Here is an 18425-nt window from a genome sequence, read left to right as displayed (position 1 = left end):
CTGAGTTTAAATAGGTTTTAGCTCAGAGCATTTTTGATTAGCTAATCAGTTGTTTTAATCAAAAAAACATATTCTAATGAAAACAGATTGCAAGGCTAGTTCCGCAACTTGCATTATCACTCGAATGTCTATTTCCGTTTTATTTCGAGTTCAAGTTTTTGAAAAAGTCAAGTTGAAAAATTCGTTTTAATCTTGTATCATTTATTATTCATATTTTCACTCTTTTTTTAACTTATTGTTGAACTTAGAATTATAATTACAATCATCATAATAAATCACTAAAATAGAAACGTGAAAACGTAATGCTATACAAGAGAATCTACATAACTTATAAATATAATAAGTATTTAAAATGATTTAAATATTTAAGAAACGATAGAACATCAAAGAACATACACAATTGATTAATGAACTACATAATAGATGTATGTATAAAAATGCTTAAATGAGAATTACACAAAAAAATATACAAAATCACAGCTGAACTTAAAAATGAAGAAATCGAAACATTGATACAAAAACATAGAATAAGTTGAAACTTAATGGGGTTCTAAAGCATTCGAGTTCGTGGTCTTTGAAAATAAATTGCAATTAAATAATTTAACAATGTTTTTTGTTTTTTTTTTTTTTTGGAATTGATAATAAACTTAACATAGAGATTTATGTTTTATTGATAGATCTACCAGGGCCTCCAGGCGGAGCCTGCTGACTTTTCGATGGCGGCGGCCAGGAACTTCTTCGACGAGGGTTGTTCGTCCAACGAGCAATCGCTGGAATCAGCATCGGCTCCGGGTGCGGCTTCCCGCTCCCGCTTCACCGATCCGCTGGTGGAGGACACTTGCTGCTGCTGCAAGTGGACCAGGGATCGGGAGCAACCGCTGCTGTCGTGGCTGCCGGCGCTCAGATTGAGGGATCCGCTCGTGTTGAACGAGGTCTCGGCGCTGGTCGGCGGCGGTGTGGAGAAGACACCGGCGAAACTGTGCTTGGCCAGCACATCGACGCCGGGCGAGGCGGTCCGGGACTCCTCCCCGTGGCTGGAAATCGACGAGATGGGGCTCAGGGGCGGACTGCTGGTGCTGTTCTTCACGGCCAGCTGGGTCTGTGCCGGGTGTGGGTTGTGCAGTGAGTGTTCCTGCTGGCCGGCTGGAGTCGGCTTGCTGAAGGCGCTCATCCGGAAGCTCTGGGCGTAGTCATTGAGGTGCGTGGGATTGGCAATGCTGGCCAGAGCGGCGCTAGCTGCTCCAGCGGGTGCTGCTCCAACAGCTGATCCCGGCCAGGCGAAGGGTCCCGGTGGCGGAGCAGTGGATCCCGCCGTATTCGGCATAATCAGGGCAAATTCGCCCGATGGCAAACGCGAGGGGATGAGCTGGAGTCCACCCATTTGGATCGCTGGAGCCGTGGTCTCGGTGCGACTGTTGTTGTTCAAGTCCTGCGGCAGCGAGGGAAACAATGGAGCCGGAGCAGCTGCTGGGGCCGATGCGGGGAAGATTCCGCCACGATAGCCATTGCTGAAGTTGCTCATGGAACCGATCTGCTCCAGACTGTTGGCGCAGTTGTTCAAATGGGCGCTGAGCCGCTGTCGCACACCAGAATCAATTCCATCCAGCTGGCTGACATAACGATTCACCTCCTCGGCGCACTCCACGAAGCCGGTCTTGAACTTCTGGACGACACTGGGATCGGTTTGGATGGCCATGTTCAGTTGCTGGCGCTGCACGGATTGCAGATGCTTCACCGTCATCTCAAGTATGTCGGCCTTCTCCAGCTTGACGTGGCGAGCCGGCTAAAACGAAACGAATGAGAAAAATCCATGGTCAGATAATGATGAAATGAGGAGAAGATGGTATGGTCGGTCTGGCTAATTGTTTTCGGCCCTATAACAAGTTCAATGGCTGGGAAAATGGCTGGGCAAGTCAAGGAGCACGATTTGTGCCTCATATGTCCAACTATTCGCGTGTAATCTGCAGTCCACTTCGGTGGAGTCCACTCTGCAAATATCACACGACCGAGGTGAGATTCAGCAACAACGTTGAGAAAAGATAGCTCGATCTTGGTTCTCAGTACAGAGAGAGAAAAAAAGAGGTTTCCCATTTCATATACTAATCCTTTTGTACCTTATCCCTTTACCAAGATTTTTATACTTTGTCCTTATATCTCCCAGTGTAATATTCTCTGTTCCTTCATGCATCTCTGTCTCACCTTCGGGGACTGCATATTTTAGCAAAAAGGTTCCCACGCAGGTCGCTCGCCATTCTCCACCCCCTGATACCCCTCTAGCCCTCAGCTCGTCCCCTCCCCCGCTCCTCTGTCTGAACCTTTTGTTTACTTTTGCTTTTTTTCTCAATGTCCCCCCCCCTCAATGTCTTTCTTATTTGATTTTTTGGTCTTCTCATCCTTCTCACTGCAGAATTCTGCGGCGGCAAATTTTACTTGATTTCTGCTTTGTAGTTTTCTCACAGCAGGATCACCTCCTCCTTGGAAACTTGTTTCGTTCGCATCTCCGACGATTTCTGCGTAATTCCTCGACTTGTTAACACTTTTTGGTCTCTTGACTGACTCCTCGTCGGCGCTCTCGTGTAATGATCATCAATAAAATTTAATACTCAATTAGACCTCTGAGGTCTGTCCGTTTGTCCGTCTGTCCGTTTGTCGTAGGAGTTGGTTTCTTTTTTTTTATCCTTTTGTACTTTTGCCGCCTTCGAACACTTGTGGTCTCAAGGGTTTCTGTTTTTTTTTTTTTTATGACCTGACATAATTTATAGGGAACGTGAACTGATTTCGATCGGGGGCCTAGTTTCTAAATCGCGTGAGGACTCCCATATATAAGGATACTTACGTCTTTCTTCATTGCCTCCAGTATCAGGGACTTGAGTTCGTTCAGACAGTGATTAATGCGAGCCCGACGACGTTTCTCCATAATCGGTTTGTTGGTCTACAAATAAAAGGGAAAATACCAATTAATAAATTAGGGGAATTTAAAAGCAATTTTTTAGAAATTTCAAGAGTCAAAATAAATGAGTGTTTGACTATTAAAGGGGATTTAGTTTCTCATTTAAAGAGTTATTTTTTGATTCAAAAACGATGTATTTTTGGCTGATTATTGTGTTCTAGTCCATGGCACACTCACCTTTCTCAGCTCAGCCTTGGACAACCCATTGGGATTGGCCAGACGACCGTTGCTTCCATAGCTATCGCTATATCCATTGGAGCAGTCGAAGTCATCGTCGGAATTAATATCGTTTTTGTAATCCATTTTGTAACGATTTTAATTTATTTATCCAAATAGTGTAGTAGTAATCCAAAAGTGCTAGCTGATAGTATACAGCTTGGGGTTTCACAACACAAATACTTTGGTTTCAGTTCGAAAATATTATTATTTTTTTTTAACAATTATTGCACCGTACTCTTATGCAAAGTTCGAATAACAAAAACTTAACAACGGTACGCGTATTCAGTTCGTTTTCAGATTCATTCGAAGTCGAGCGGTGGACGACCGCGCTCACGAGATGCCAAAAGGATACTGATCCTCGGAGGGTAACGACAGTGAATAAAAACGAATCGAGGCGAAGGCGATGCCCGAGTCCGAAACGAGTCCCGAGTGGAAACACGAAGGTGCTCATTTACCTGGCGACGCTGGCAGCGACGGCGGCAGAGTGCAGGTAGGCAACTCAACGATCGTCTGCAGACTAAGAACTCTGCAGCTCAGCCGCAGCAGAGGCATTTGCACTCGAAACCCAAAAGTCCGAGTGCGACTGATTGAGTGTCACATTCTGGGGGTTGGTCGAGTGAGTGTTTTTCCCCCTCCGGCCAGGCAGCCGGAGTAGTCAGAGTAGTCGAGTCAACAAATTACGGCACTTACAGCCATGGGATTAGTCAAAATCCGAGCTCAACTAAATAAACTAACTTAAGCCGGACTTTGATCCAGAAACCACACAATATTGCTATAAAGCCAAAGTCATTAGAAGTCTGCTTTCTGCTAAAGTCGAACTTCTATAACAAGGGTTTTGGAAAATGTTTGGGAATTATTTTTCCAAAATACAGAGTTGGCTTTGGGAATTAGAAGTTTCTGAGATGTTTTCTAAGAAATAACTATAACTTTAATTATTTTAAAGTATTTCATAGTCTAAGGACAACTCTAAGGACTCCTAAAACTTCAAAAACTATAATCTTAAAAATATCTGAAATGAGAAAACCCTATATCCCTATCAATGATCTCTAATTACAATCACTTCGATAAAATAATTCCTTATAAGTCGAATATTTCGCGACAGCTGTGCTGGGATTCGATCCGTACAAGAAGTCCGGCTGTATTTTGGATGGCTGATGTGTCGTCTTAGCTCACCCTTGGATAGAAGAGGGCAAACTTGATCAATGCCCGTCGAATGATTTGCAATTCATTAAGGAGATATCCTTGGCAATTGTTACTCGCAGCTGCCGCAACCCCCGTGGCAGCCCAACCCCCTTTTTTCGAAGGACGAAGAATATTCTGTTTTTGTTTCTGATTTAGTTTTTGCCTGGATATCGTCGTCTTAAAGGGGGTTGCTTTCTAACTAGACGAGATCTTCTCGGGGTCAATCATTACGAAGCTTACCTGGGCTGGGCCGGGAGTTTTATGGCCGATCCCCGTCCAGATTTTCCATCTTCAGGCAAATTTATTACTTTACGATGTTGGCAGGATTAAGGCGAAAGGAGTTGTCAATAACCACTGTCGCGGGCCATGCGCCAGCTGACAGCTGCCAGATCTCACTACCTAGGATATCCTACGATTTTGGGGAGTTGGGATCAGATCGGTTGGGATTGTAAAAGTAAAAGTTGCGATGCCGCCTGGCAACTCTGGTTGTGCAAAGCAATCTCGGCCTGGCATTAAGCCCGGAGTGTAAATCCCGTGTTGAGCAATAATCCGCCACGATCATCCATCATATGCGATCTCTGCACCACCGATCGTGACAGCTTTAAATTGAATAAATGCTACTGCTGTTGCTGCTGCTGATGCCGGTTGGGTTGACAAACTAAACCATTGGGGTTCGGTCAAATTCTAGACTGATGAGCTGAATAATAACCGGGCACTTTGGCTCCTTTAAATGCCTCCATTTGGGCGTAAATTTTTGGCAAACATTTTCCCACGAAAAGCCAAATAAACTCAATGAGCTGAGAAGCAAAAAGAATCCATGGAACGAACCATCATCAGACATATGTGGATCAATCGTCTGGCAGAAGACGTGCTGGAGAAGCGACAGAGTTCCTTCTGAAGAAACCAGAATTGAAATTCTATAACGAAGAAACAAGGCAAAAATCAAAGTTCAATATCAGCCCCAAAACACAGTTGTCGTTTTGGCTTCTCTTCTTATTTTTTTCCTTCAGTTTTCAGAGTTCTTTTTTTTTTTTGTATTCCCGGCAAGGGATCAAGGTAAACGCCATTTAGTGTGGCACGATCGCTGCTGATCGGTAGCCCGGCTTGTATCTGTATCTCTTCTGGTCTCTTTTTGGGGCTTCCCGGGCACCGACGGATACCCGATGCGTTCCCAACGCACGATTTACACATTAAAACACTTTAATTTTTATTGTACAGCCGGTCGGTTTGGGAGCTTCGATCTGTCGACCAGTGACGATCTACTTCCCTCCTTTTTTTAATCAATTCTGAAGGAACAGGAGACCTTTCTCAACCTCAAATTAGTGACTTCAGGAGTTTGTATTTTTAGCTGTGGGAACTGCAGTTATTACTTGGGCTGTGCTGGCAGCAACGCCCCCGCACCCCACATCCCATACCCCACACGCCACTCCAGCGTGCCTCAAAAATAATGAGCATGAAAAATATGAAACGGTGGCAAATGTGTGAACTGATCCAAACGGAACTAAACCCCTGTCCGGATACAGTCAGGAGAAGCAACTCCTGTTCGTCCAAGATATATGTTGATTTAAATGAATTCCTTGTTGATTTTTATGGCGCTTAGTCGCGAGGGGGAGACTCCTGAGTGAAGTGTGCGGTCTGTGGGGCATTAGAAGTCATATAGGGCCGCCCCGGGTATTTGATTGTTTTTTGCCGTCTGTGGGAGATTTTATTTTTATGAATTTGATAAATGGCGAGCCGGGGAGTTGGGCTAATAACTGGAAAGTTCTTTCTGACAGGCATCCCAAAAGGGGAAACTTATAATCCCGCACACTTTTCCGCCCAAAAAAGACATTAAAACAGGGGAGATTAATAAAGAGATTCTGGGGAAGAGAACTTAACACTTCTAGTGACAGAATAGGGTTTATGTTTCATTTCTTTATAATAAAAAATGTGAGGGAATTAAATAAATTTAAGGACTACATCATCACTGAGAATGCAATGATTAATACTACAATTTTAATAAAGACTAAGATAAACATTTGCATTGCACATGCACTTTACTTGAGATACTAGTGATGAGTAATATTAGTCACCTTCCTCTAGAGACCACAACTATTTCCTGAAATATATTATATCCACATTCCATATGATGTCTAATCCCATTTATTTATGACCTCTTCCATTGGATGTAACGGTCAGTTGGAGGATCAGCTGCTCCTGAGCCAACATTTTGCACTAAAATGTCCTTCGTCTCGTGCCAAAGATTGCCACATCTGCCGATCCACACCCCCAACTCCTTAGCATCCCCCGGAATTCTTTTTTTCGGGCAACATGACAACAATGGCTTACGGCCCGGACAATGGACGGCGCTAAGGAAAAACTGACTTTCCAGGGGACGTGCAGGGTTTTTCTCCTTTTCCGCTCCTAGCAGGCCCTAATTGCATGGCAAACATCTTACATAATCGGGAGAGATGCGACTTGCAATGGATTTCTGATGGAGCGTGCCTGATCCGAGCCAGCTGCTGCAGATCACAAAAGCACCAAGACGCTGCGACGTGGAAGGGTTGTGGGGAGATTAAGTGAGATTTGTTTATTGTAAAGATTTGCGGTTGCATTTATGGTGTAAGTTTCCTAGGGCATCTCTGTCATCAAATTCTTAGATTCTAGGGTGGACATAAAATATTTTCTGGAATATTAAAGAACTATTAAAAAATATGAAATATGTTTTTAAGAAAAAGGGTAGAAGATTGTATTTAAAACATAAAGCTAAATGGAAATCTCTAGTTTTCTTCTCATTTCCCAGATATCATAAAAACTAATTGCCACTCAATTTGATTGGGAAATTGGAAGCTCATATTCCCCTCTAGACGTCACTTTTCATTTCATTCCCCTGACGACAGGAGCCGTAAATCTAACGATAAGTACAGTCACAGACCACAGGGGAAATATCGAGCAACTGCGAGTCATATCAATTCATAAATGCATAATAATTCCGACAGAGCTAAAATTAAAACAGAAGTCGATGCGGAATAATGTGAGAAAAAAACTTTCTCACGATCACCTTGATGTCGCGCAGACGGCGTTTAATGGAAATGAAAATCCACGTGCAAAAGGGGGAAGTTCGGAAGGAAGCATAAGGAACCCACCACCACTAGAGCAATACCAGGGCACCACCACCACCACCACCACATCACCTCCGACAAAAAGGAAGCAGGCGGAGTAGGACGCAGGACCTTCGTGATGATTATGGTGGTGGTCGGCGGCGTACTAGTGGTTGGCTACCCCTCCTCCTCCTCCTCCTCCGTCGATCGCCAGAAGTGCATGAGAATTTAAATTACAAACAAACAGAGAACTCACAATCAACGGGCTTTGTGCGTGTGTGCATCGGCATGTGAGGGAGATATAAGGAGGAGGAGCAGGAGAAGGAGGTGGAGGAGCCAGGAGGGAGGGTGCCAGGACGAGGCGTGTGTGGGAACTTTTCACGAGGACACTCGAGCATGAAGCGGGTCATCCCACTGAAGGCAATAATCATTCAGTTCAGCTCCTCCTGCTCATTACGTCCCACAGAGAGTTAGTTTCTTGTTCTCAGAGATGACTCTGGCAACCCAAGAGATGCTAAGGCTTTCGCAGAGAAAGATACAGATTCATCCGAGAGCATTGTGGTTTCTCCCAGAGCACTAAGCTCTTCTGCCTCTCTATCTCCATCCCGTGCTCATGCGCAACATTGCAAAAATACGGATACGTATCCAAAAGATACACAAGGGCGTAGTTGTCAGGAAGTCTTAAGGGGTTAAGGGTTTAAATTTACTATTTTATTTTGTGGTATTTCATATCTTATAGCTTGAATTAACAAAAACAACTAATGTAGATAAATAATCTTTTAAAATAAAGATACAAAATCTGGTTTTTATAATCATTCTAATAATAGCTAGATTCCATTCAAAAAAGAGCTACATTTTTAATATTTTTCTTTTAAATGATTTGGTTTGTTTAAAGTATATTGTCGTTATGACGTTTCAAGTATCTGAAGGACAAAGGACCCCTTTGGGGCCCCACCCTTGCTCGGCAGAAAAGTCAAAGTCATCGAACGAAATAATCGCATTTGGTGCTGCAACTGAGTGAAATCCAATACCCAACCACTCGAGAACACTCATTCAGACCCAGAATATATAGACGCACATGTGGAATGAATGCGTTTCTTTGGCTATTTATAAAAATTCCAAATGATAAGAACTCGAAAACAGCCCGGCAGTTGCATTCCTGTATCTGTATCTGTATCTGTGTATTACTCATGCGCCTGGTCGGCTGGCATCGTTTGGTATTTAAGTGACTCTTTTCAGTATTTTTTCAGGGCCACGACGCGCTAAGCGGGCGTTGTTGTTGCTACATAAGAAGTATTTTTTTCATACTGTTCGGACGGTCATACTGACACAGAAAATGCAAAAAAAGTAAGAGCGAAAAGAGCTGGCGTAGGCGTGACAAACGGTGAAAAAAAGCGTAGTGCAGCACGAACAGTGCAATTGACCCCAAAGGAGCTTACGGTGCAGTGTCCCCCTCGAGCAGACCCAACCCCGTGTCCATACCGAACCGAAAACTTGAGCCTGTCGCTTGGCGGCCATTCAAATGAATAGTCCTCGCACAAACGCGGTCAATGGCGGCAGCGGTGGCGGTGGCGTCGGCAGCGGCGGTGGTGCTATCTCCGCCCTTCCGAGCACTCTCGCCCAACTGGCTCTGCGCGACAAGCAGCAGGCGGCTGCATCGAGTGGTGCATCCCCCGCCACTAGCAACGGCGGCAGCGAGTCCTCCTCCGTGGGCGGCAGGCCAGCAACTCAGCCACCTAGTGTGCCATCATCATTGACGGGTGCCAGTAAGCTGGAGAACAGCGCCTCTAACGGCGATTCGAACAAGCTAACCCACGACCTGCAGGAGAAGGAGCACCAGCTGGTGCAGAAGCCACAGAAGCCACCGCTCCCGGTGCGCCAAAAGCCCATGGAGATCGCCGGCTATGTGGGATTTGCCAACCTGCCCAATCAGGTCTATCGCAAGGCGGTGAAGCGGGGCTTTGAGTTCACCCTGATGGTGGTGGGTGCCAGCGGATTGGGCAAGTCCACGCTCATCAACTCGATGTTTCTGTCCGACATTTACAACGCAGAGCAGTATCCTGGTCCCTCGTTGCGCAAGAAGAAGACCGTCGCCGTGGAGGCCACCAAAGTCGTACTCAAGGAGAATGGCGTTAACCTGACCCTAACCGTAGTGGACACTCCCGGATTTGGCGATGCCGTCGATAACAGCAATTGCTGGGTGCCCATACTGGAGTATGTGGACAGCAAGTACGAGGAGTACCTGACCGCTGAGTCTCGAGTTTATCGCAAGACAATCTCGGACAGTCGGGTGCACTGCTGCCTGTACTTCATAGCACCATCGGGACACGGACTGCTGCCGTTGGACATTGCCTGCATGCAGAGTCTGTCGGACAAGGTGAATCTGGTGCCAGTGATCGCCAAGGCGGACACAATGACTCCCGACGAAGTGCATCTGTTCAAGAAGCAGATCCTCAACGAGATTGCCCAGCACAAGATTAAGATTTACGACTTCCCCGCCACTCTGGAGGATGCGGCCGAGGAGGCGAAGACGACGCAGAACCTGCGTAGCCGAGTGCCATTTGCGGTGGTGGGTGCCAACACCATCATCGAGCAGGACGGGAAGAAGGTGCGCGGTAGGCGCTATCCCTGGGGCCTGGTGGAGGTGGAGAACCTGACGCACTGCGACTTTATTGCCCTGCGAAACATGGTGATTCGCACACACCTGCAGGATCTCAAGGACGTGACGAACAACGTCCACTACGAGAACTACCGATGCCGTAAGCTCTCCGAGCTGGGTCTGGTGGACGGAAAGGCCAGACTGTCCAACAAGAATCCACTCACCCAGATGGAGGAGGAGAAGCGGGAGCACGAACAGAAGATGAAGAAGATGGAGGCCGAGATGGAGCAGGTATTCGATATGAAGGTGAAGGAGAAGATGCAGAAGCTTCGGGACTCTGAGCTGGAGCTGGCACGCCGCCACGAGGAGCGGAAGAAGGCGTTGGAACTGCAGATCCGTGAACTGGACGAGAAGCGGCGGGAGTTCGAGCGGGAGAAGAAGGAGTGGGAGGATGTGAACCATGTGACGCTCGAGGAGCTGAAGCGACGAAGCCTGGGAGCCAACAACAGTTCCGACAATGTTGATGGCAAAAAGGAAAAGAAGAAGAAGGGTCTGTTCTAAGTCAACACGCTCAAAATCCACTCCTCCCTCGTACACCATCCCATCTCCCAACCCATCTCCCCCCCATGATATTCTTAAGCGCTAATCTCGAGAAAAAAAAAAAAAACTAAAAACAACAAACAAACAAAGCATAAAAAAGAAATCCCTAGCGTATCCCCGTAACTATACATATACCTACATATAAAGTAATACAAGAAAAAGTGCATAAAAAATATATATATATTGTTGGGCCTAGTCCTAGTCCTAGTCCTAGGCCTCACCCAGCCGCCCCCACAAGGCTTCTTCTATTCGCACAGCAATCGCGCACTCGGCCGGCGTTGCATTTGTTTTTTTTGTACCATTACTATAATAATTCATAGCAGTTGCAGTATTTTATCAATATTACGATACGATTATATATAGATTCAGGGCATTACTTGACGGACACATTACTTGCTAGCCTAATGAATTGAATATGGATATCAAATGCCATCATCGAATTAAATCGAACCAGACCCAAAACGGTATTTACAAAATACTTAAATATCTTAAAGCAACACCTAAGCAGAAAAAAAATACGAGTACGAGGCGAAATCGATCCTAAAATTAATTATAAAAGAACGAAAAACAAAAATAATGAAACCATGTATAACGTATGCTATTGATATTGTAATTGTATTTTACCTATTATGCATAAAAAAGTCATAAAACAAAACACCCAAACACACTCGGCAGAATCAGAAAAGCAGAAAGCAGCCAACACCAGCAGAAAAACAAAACAAAACAAAAATATACTCTTGCATTTTACAAAATAAAGTCTTCTCTTTAGTTTAACTACATAAAACATCGGAAATAATTCCATAATTTTATTGTTTAATCAACTGCAGCTCCAGATGGAACGGATCGGGTTGGACTACAGGGTGCTATAATACTACGATCCATTGGCACATGTCTGGGACTTATCGGGGGAGAATGTCTATGTCTGAATGGCTTCAATGAAGTCAGACAATCACCGAAAAGGCTGACTAATTTTTTTGTTACACATAATTCCAATCATCCACAGACGGGAGGAGAACTCAGTCTGAGTCAGTGACTGAAATATGGGGTTTTTGAACGCAAAAAAATAGTTAAATCACTCACCGCAAACAATTAAAAAATGTTTACTTTCCTACAGTGAGCATAACTTAAATGGAACTTTCAAACTTGCCCATTTTTGGTTCGGTCCGATCCATACATAAGTTCCCTGCCACACCCTATATGTCAGTATATCCAAGAAATCGTATAGTCAAGGTCAAAATAATAGCAATAAATATTTATGAGGATCTAAAAAATATATACTATTTTTATTTCATTTAAGAAAGCTATTTTTCATTTAAGAAAGCTATTTTTCCAAAAACCTACTCTTGAATAGGTTTTGTTTTAAAAACAATTAAGATAAAAAATGATAAGATTAAAAAAGTATATGTATTTATTCCAATATTTAACAGTTGCATTAATCAACATTTTATTAAGATTATACGATCTTGGAAGCCAAGCTAAATATGCTTAACGTATCTGAAAGATACAAAAGTATCTCAATTAGCGTTATAGCTACTATCTTGACCGGAGCTGTTGGTCTGGGGCATTCTGCATTTTCGCCGTGGCTCCTCTGGCACTTGAAATTGCTTTCTAAATGCCCCAACAGACGTACCAGCATGGATATTTAATTTATGCACAAAAATTAATCCATAACCCAATTGGAAGGCACTCAATTAGAGCCATAAAAAGCTTAAAATGAAAATCCATTGGTGAAAGACATTGGCGATACATGGAGCGAGAGTGGATGAGTGGGTGGAAGGGGTGGGTGGGTTGGTTGGCTGGTGGGAGGGGTGGAGATCAAGATACCATACCCAGCGTGTGTGTGTGTGTGGCAGCTATGTCTATATGCCTTTATGGGTGTATGTAAGTCAACAACGTTGACGCAGCACTTAACTCAACTCGAAGCAATTGGCTTTGGCGATCAATGAACGCAACACCAAAGAAGAAGAGTATCAGGAGAGTGGAGTACACTGAAAGAAATATAATTCATCATTTTTATGTATTTATTATTCACATTATTTCTATAATAAAATGGAATAATATAATAAAAAGTAATGAAATAAACTTATTTTAAAATCAAAAATATAATTAAAAATATAACTTTTTACAGTGTAAAGTACGTTGCGTTGTTTTTAGGACGATGACTCAAGTATACATCACAGGGAACAGTGTATGTGTTTGAGTTTGTGGAGCTTATCGGCCTGGAATGAGAGCACAACAGCTCCGCTTGTTTCCCTCAGTGGGTGAGCCTTAATGTGGCGTCCATGTGGTTGAGGCTCTTCGGTGTGTCGGTGTGGTCGAGACTCATATATGGACACCCTGTAACCAAGTTCGATACGCTTGTGGACAGCATTCCAGCACGCATTCAAACGCAGAAAATACTAACCAAACGGAGCCATCAGCCAAACGCTTAAGATCAAAAACAAATGTTGACCGTTTCTAACGAGCCGGTACATCGAAGATAGCCCAGACGGAGAGAAATGGCGGCGGTTCTCCCACCCCACCCACACACCCATATGTATGGCACACTTACAAGCGTACGTGATCGCGAGAGAGATTCAAAGAGAGAAAGAATGTTGCGCATGCGCCCTGTTTTTGAGGGCCCTTAAGGGGTATTATATGGATATGATAAATAAATTATAAAAATTTACGATTTTAAGATTTAAGTTTCTAAAATAAAGTAAAAATTTCAATGGAATAATAAATTAAAAAATATTTTAAGGTATTCCATCTTATTAACTGGTTACTGGATATCTCTTAGTCTATAAATATATCTCCTTGTATTATCGTTAAATGATTTTTATTTGAAATTTCCGTTCCACTGTTTTAAATTCAGTTACATGTAACTCGACTCGACTTTTGACATGGCAATGGGGGAAGTGATTTTATAGAATGGCCGTTTTATTGGTTTGTTTGTTTGCTGTTTTCCTCAGACCCTATCCCTTTTCCATTTCCATTCCCCACATCCCACTTCCAATCATATTTTTATTCCAAAATCACCAATTGTTGCCCCACATCGTCTCAATGTCACAATGATAAGGGCGCGCTTCCTCAGATTGTATGCATTTGCTTTATGATTCCTCTCATATTTTCTTGTTTACAATGCAAAGAAATTGAGATCGTGTGTAGGCCTCTATCAGTTTCAAGCAACACTTGTGGGAACGCAATTTTATCGGTTTTGATAAAACCCCAGGGTTCATAAATTATTTAAGTTACTTCCACAAATAAACACTTGTTAGAAGTGACACATATTTGTTTGGGATGCAAGGCTCTGGTTGTGTTATTAGAACCTGATTTTTAAGGTCTTCAGTATAGAAATTCTCCAATATTTTTTCTTTTTCAAAGTGTGTGGTCTTATATTCTTTATCCCTCTGGTCGCGGAAGTGATTCCCCTGTACTTCCGTTTTGTCTTTCCCTTAGCGGTAAAATGGAACTCTCCATATCCATAGTCCTTCCTCACCCACAATCCATTCCTTTATTTCTGCGATCGTCCTTTGTCTCGTTTTGATTTCCGCTACGCTTGTGCTTGGAGCGTGCACAACATCCGTTCTTCATTTCTCTCTACTTTCTTTCTAATCTTTCTCCACATCCTTTTGTTGTTCATTTTACAGTTGGAGTTCCTATATTGTCCTACATCCTGGGAATCCTTACTATTAACAGGTGATACCGCTAGCTGGCAAATCATTTGCGAAGGTGTGAAAAAAATGTTCCGGTTTTCAGGAGTTTTAAGGGTGGATTTGGATTCGATGGGAAGTGCTTTGGATCTGGATTTTTAATTGAGTTGTTTGGGACTTAAAAGACTAAAAAAAAAACATTATTTTTAATAAAAATTAAAAACAACAGTTGTTTAAATATCCTTTTGATTTGATAAAATTATCACATTTTGATGGCCAGTTATTAAATCTGTGAATAAAAGTCTTCTTTTTATCCCACAATCTGTCAGGATACTTGACACATGTTCTCAATAACCCAAACCGCATAATTAGAGCTTTTTAAATATTTTCAACAAAAGCAAAAAAAGGGTTATTTTGGGTATAATTTGATGTAATTGGGGACAGTTGGCAAAATACAGATTTGTGGTGTTTCGAAAAAACCTGACCCTGGGAACAGATTTCGTTGGGCATTGACAGTTGCCCCAAGTCGGTTATGCAAACTCAATTTGGGTCAAAGTTGTTAAAGGGGGTTGAGAGGGAGGAGGTGGGCTTTGGGGGGCAGGAACGAAGAGCAATGCCCCATGTTTGTATCAAGTGACCTGAATGTAGGTTAGGTGGATTCTGAGGCAGACGCAGAGATAGTGCTGATGTCTGGCAGGGGTGGCAGGAGAGGGATAATGTTTTAAAACATATTTCTTTTTAAGATTTTTGTTTAGATTATACACAACTTCTCCCTTATATTTTATGGCATTAAAAGTATATATTATTTATAAGAACCCCCTTTATATAAACGCCTTTGTGCTGGAGGCATGCCACTCTTTTGTGCTGCACCTTGGCTTGTGCCTCCTCTTTTTTCCCCATTGAATGCCCTCCTCTGCATGCCGAGTGCTGCTCATCCTCTATGCATGTCGGATGCTTTGACGAAATCCCCTGCTTTGGAATACCCCCTTCCCGGCTGCTCCAACCCCTACCACCTAGACCCCCATTCATGGCGAGCCTCTGCTCATAATTGATGTTCAAATAGCTGGTAAATGATGCAAGTGGTGCTGAGGAAGAAGCACTTGCCACAGATTTGTGTGTGCTGCTGGTCCCGATTGCGACATTGTGTCTGCGGCATTGTTATTACATTTTTTTTGTTGTCATTCGGCCAGATGATGGTTTTGTGTAGCCACATCGAATTGATTTAATTAAGCTGAATTAGACAGTCGGAAGCAAACAAAAATTTGTATGTTGAATTGAAGAAGAAATCCAGAAGAGGAAAACCCACAAAGGAGTGAGCTATGTTGTGTTATAGAATTTTTATAAAAAAAAAAAAGAACACACGTGCCAGGAAATCGTCATCTGCCGACGAGGTGCTGGCTGGAAAATACGTTACAACCGGTAATTTCCAAACGAATTTGTTGAGCCACGCGTAAGGGAGCAAAGGATCCCTTTGGCTAACAAACAGGACCCCTCTTTTCTTCTGCGGAAAGGACCCTCAATGAGCCCTGCAATGAGCTCTCTCTTCCGCAACATACCGGGGGTTGCAGTTGCACATTGAGCCGCTGCAAGGACTCATCAGCGTCGTCCTGTTTGGGTAATTGTTTATCAGTGATCCCGAAACGAACGTTACTTTGAGCCCAGGATCCCGGAGCCCGGTGTTCCTTCGGTCTTCCCTCTTTGCGCCTGGCACGCGCCAAATCTTCCCCCTCTCTCTTTTCCTTAATAATATGGCCAACAGCTGTTCGTCTTTTTTTTACAGGACGTCCTACAGGACATCCTAGGGCCTGACACGCCGAGTAATTGAAATAGTTGACGGAATCTGTTTTTTTAGCTGATCCCAGGGATCCTGGGTCTCGAATCTGTCAGAATCTGTCGCTATGTTTTGGGAAGATTTTTTCAGAAAATAACGATGAAATATCATTTTGGAAATATAATTTTTTTTGGGTCAGCTCAAAAAGTGTCAAATATTTATTTATTTTCAAGTTGACAAGGAATAGGAGAAATATTCAAGGATTAACAAAAAGTCAACTCGGAAGTTGTAGAAAAAGATTGGCATTTTATCATGAGTTCTGGTGCTTGAATATTATATTTATTATTTTTTGAAAACAAAATCTGATGAAAAGATATATAAAATTGGGATATAATAATAGGGATCTGTCAAAGATCTTTTCATACTTAATTTATAAAGCTTCTGGAAATTCGCCTTAGTTTTATTTAAAAATAGATCCTATTTTCTTCAATATTAAAATTTCTATATGTCTTTTCCCGATTATGAATGAATAATACATTATTATACTATTGTAATATCTGATTCTTATATCTCCCAGCTAATAAATGATATCACTCACTTTTAAAGACCCAAACTCATTTCATTATTTTGAGTTATCTGAACACCACTCTACAGATCTCACTCAACTATATTCCCACTCAACTGAGCTGCTCTGAAAAGTCTCAGAACGTATCTCAAAATTTTTGTACTCAGGATACGGGGCGTGAAATGCTTGAGCTGAGGATTTCCTTGAACGCAGCAGTAGAGCAAAGTTCTCTAACCATTTTCATGGTTGCCAGCAAATTATCTATTTCGGGGTTTTCAGCAATCAGGGTTTTGGGCCGAAAACCGAGCATCGCTGACCACAGCAAGTGTCATCGACGGCGAAAGGACACTCCCCGGAAGAGAAGGAGGATCCTTGGGCCACTCATAAACACATTATGCATGCCACCTTGGGGGGTGCCTCGGTTCACAATATTTTGCAGTTTTCGATGTCAATGTGCAAAAGTGTCTAGTCTATAAAACCATAACGCGTATTCCAAGAAGACCGTAGAAAAATCAGGTAACGCCCACCTCCTCCGCCGACTGACTCTGGGTCTAGTTCCTGTGTTTTGACAATCTTCTTTCTTTGAGGGATTTTTGTAGGTGAGCCATAAAGCGATTATGATTGGGAAACATATAGATTTTTTTTTTTGGGCGAAAAGTAAAAACTAATTACGGTCGTTGGTTTGGTTTTTGTGTGTTTAGAAACTCGGCCAGCAAAAAGACTCTGTTCTACATAAATAAACCATTAATTTAACATATCGCTCAGCCAGAACGAATCGAAACCAGAAAAGCCTTAGGTCAGAATCCCATGGATCGCATGGCAACTTGTGACCAGGTGTGCGCCAAGTCGTACGACGACACATTATACAGCCTAGAACCGATATCTGCGCAACCTTTTTATGCATAATTTACACGGTGAGAAAATGATAGAATTGGAAGGACTACGATGCCTTTTAAAAGTTAGATATATATTCTGCTTATTTATTTAAATTTCTTACAGTGTCTAAGCAATATTCTTTAAAAAACGAGCAAAGTTTGCTGCGCATGCGCAACTCAAAGTCTCAGGAGGTGGTGGTCCACCCCTTGGTAAGTCTTCCATTGTCTGACAAAATCTTTTGCGAAATGTACAATCAGAGGGTTGCTTTCAATCCACAATAAAAAAAAAGGGGGTTAGGGGTTGGCAAAGTACTAAAACTAGAAGGAAAGCCAGCGAGGGACGCGAAAGACGAAGGAGGCCGCCAGAGAGGTCGCTGAGGCGCAACGACCTTTCTCTGTTCCAGGTTTCAGGGGGTTTCTTTCCATTTGCAGCTGTTGTTTTTGCTTGAGCGAAAGATTTCCTTCAAGACACCCCAAAACACAACCAGGTTGTGTGCAACTCGTGTGAAAGTTCTGTATGCCAAGCCACGCTTCAGCCATTTTGTATAAAATAGAAGAAAAAAAAAATAAGATTTCCCGATCTGGTCGCGGCGTAAAAGGAACTCGTCCTTGGGTGGGGAGGGAATGTGTCAGAAGCGTGTGCTGAGGGGACTTGGTCTACAGCACAGAACTGGCCCTCACATCGGGGCAAACAAAGGAAGTTTGCCAAAGAAATTACAGTTCCTGCGAAGCGAGCTAAATGCCTCAAATTGTGGATTTATTTTCTAGGCAGCTGACACTAGACACTAGAAGATAAACAGGATATTTTATAAAAAATAGTTACTTCTATAATAGAAAAATATTTTTATCAAAAAGCCATTATATTTTTCCAGTTGAATTAATTTATATTCCTTTAAAAAAGTAATTACTCCAGTTATATTAACATTTTTATCTCAAAGGACCTTGAAACTTT

General features: G+C 42.8%; 2 protein-coding genes across 2 annotated transcripts; one reads left to right on the top strand and one right to left on the bottom strand.

The window, feature by feature from the left end:
• Positions 1–208: 208 nt before the first annotated feature.
• Positions 209–3679, bottom strand: LOC6495451 (protein deadpan). The gene is made up of 3 exons (XM_001958837.3): positions 3128–3679; positions 2837–2932; positions 209–1783 (listed from the first exon to the last, which is right to left on the bottom strand). Exons 1-3 carry the CDS (start codon positions 3251–3253, stop codon positions 680–682), a joined length of 1326 nt encoding a protein of 441 aa, XP_001958873.1. The 5' UTR covers positions 3254–3679; the 3' UTR covers positions 209–679.
• A 5037-nt stretch (positions 3680–8716) lies between these two features.
• Positions 8717–11414, top strand: LOC6495198 (protein peanut). Its single transcript, XM_001958836.4, has one exon. It carries the CDS (start codon positions 8954–8956, stop codon positions 10589–10591), a length of 1638 nt encoding a protein of 545 aa, XP_001958872.1. The 5' UTR covers positions 8717–8953; the 3' UTR covers positions 10592–11414.
• The last annotated feature ends 7011 nt before the right edge of the window (positions 11415–18425 follow it).

This window comes from Drosophila ananassae, chromosome 3L, assembly GCF_017639315.1.
Source record: "Drosophila ananassae strain 14024-0371.13 chromosome 3L, ASM1763931v2, whole genome shotgun sequence".
In the NCBI taxonomy this organism is placed as follows: domain Eukaryota; kingdom Metazoa; phylum Arthropoda; class Insecta; order Diptera; family Drosophilidae; genus Drosophila; species Drosophila ananassae.
The sequence above is the reverse complement of the archived record's forward strand: the minus strand, read 5'-3'. Positions and strand labels throughout refer to the sequence as shown.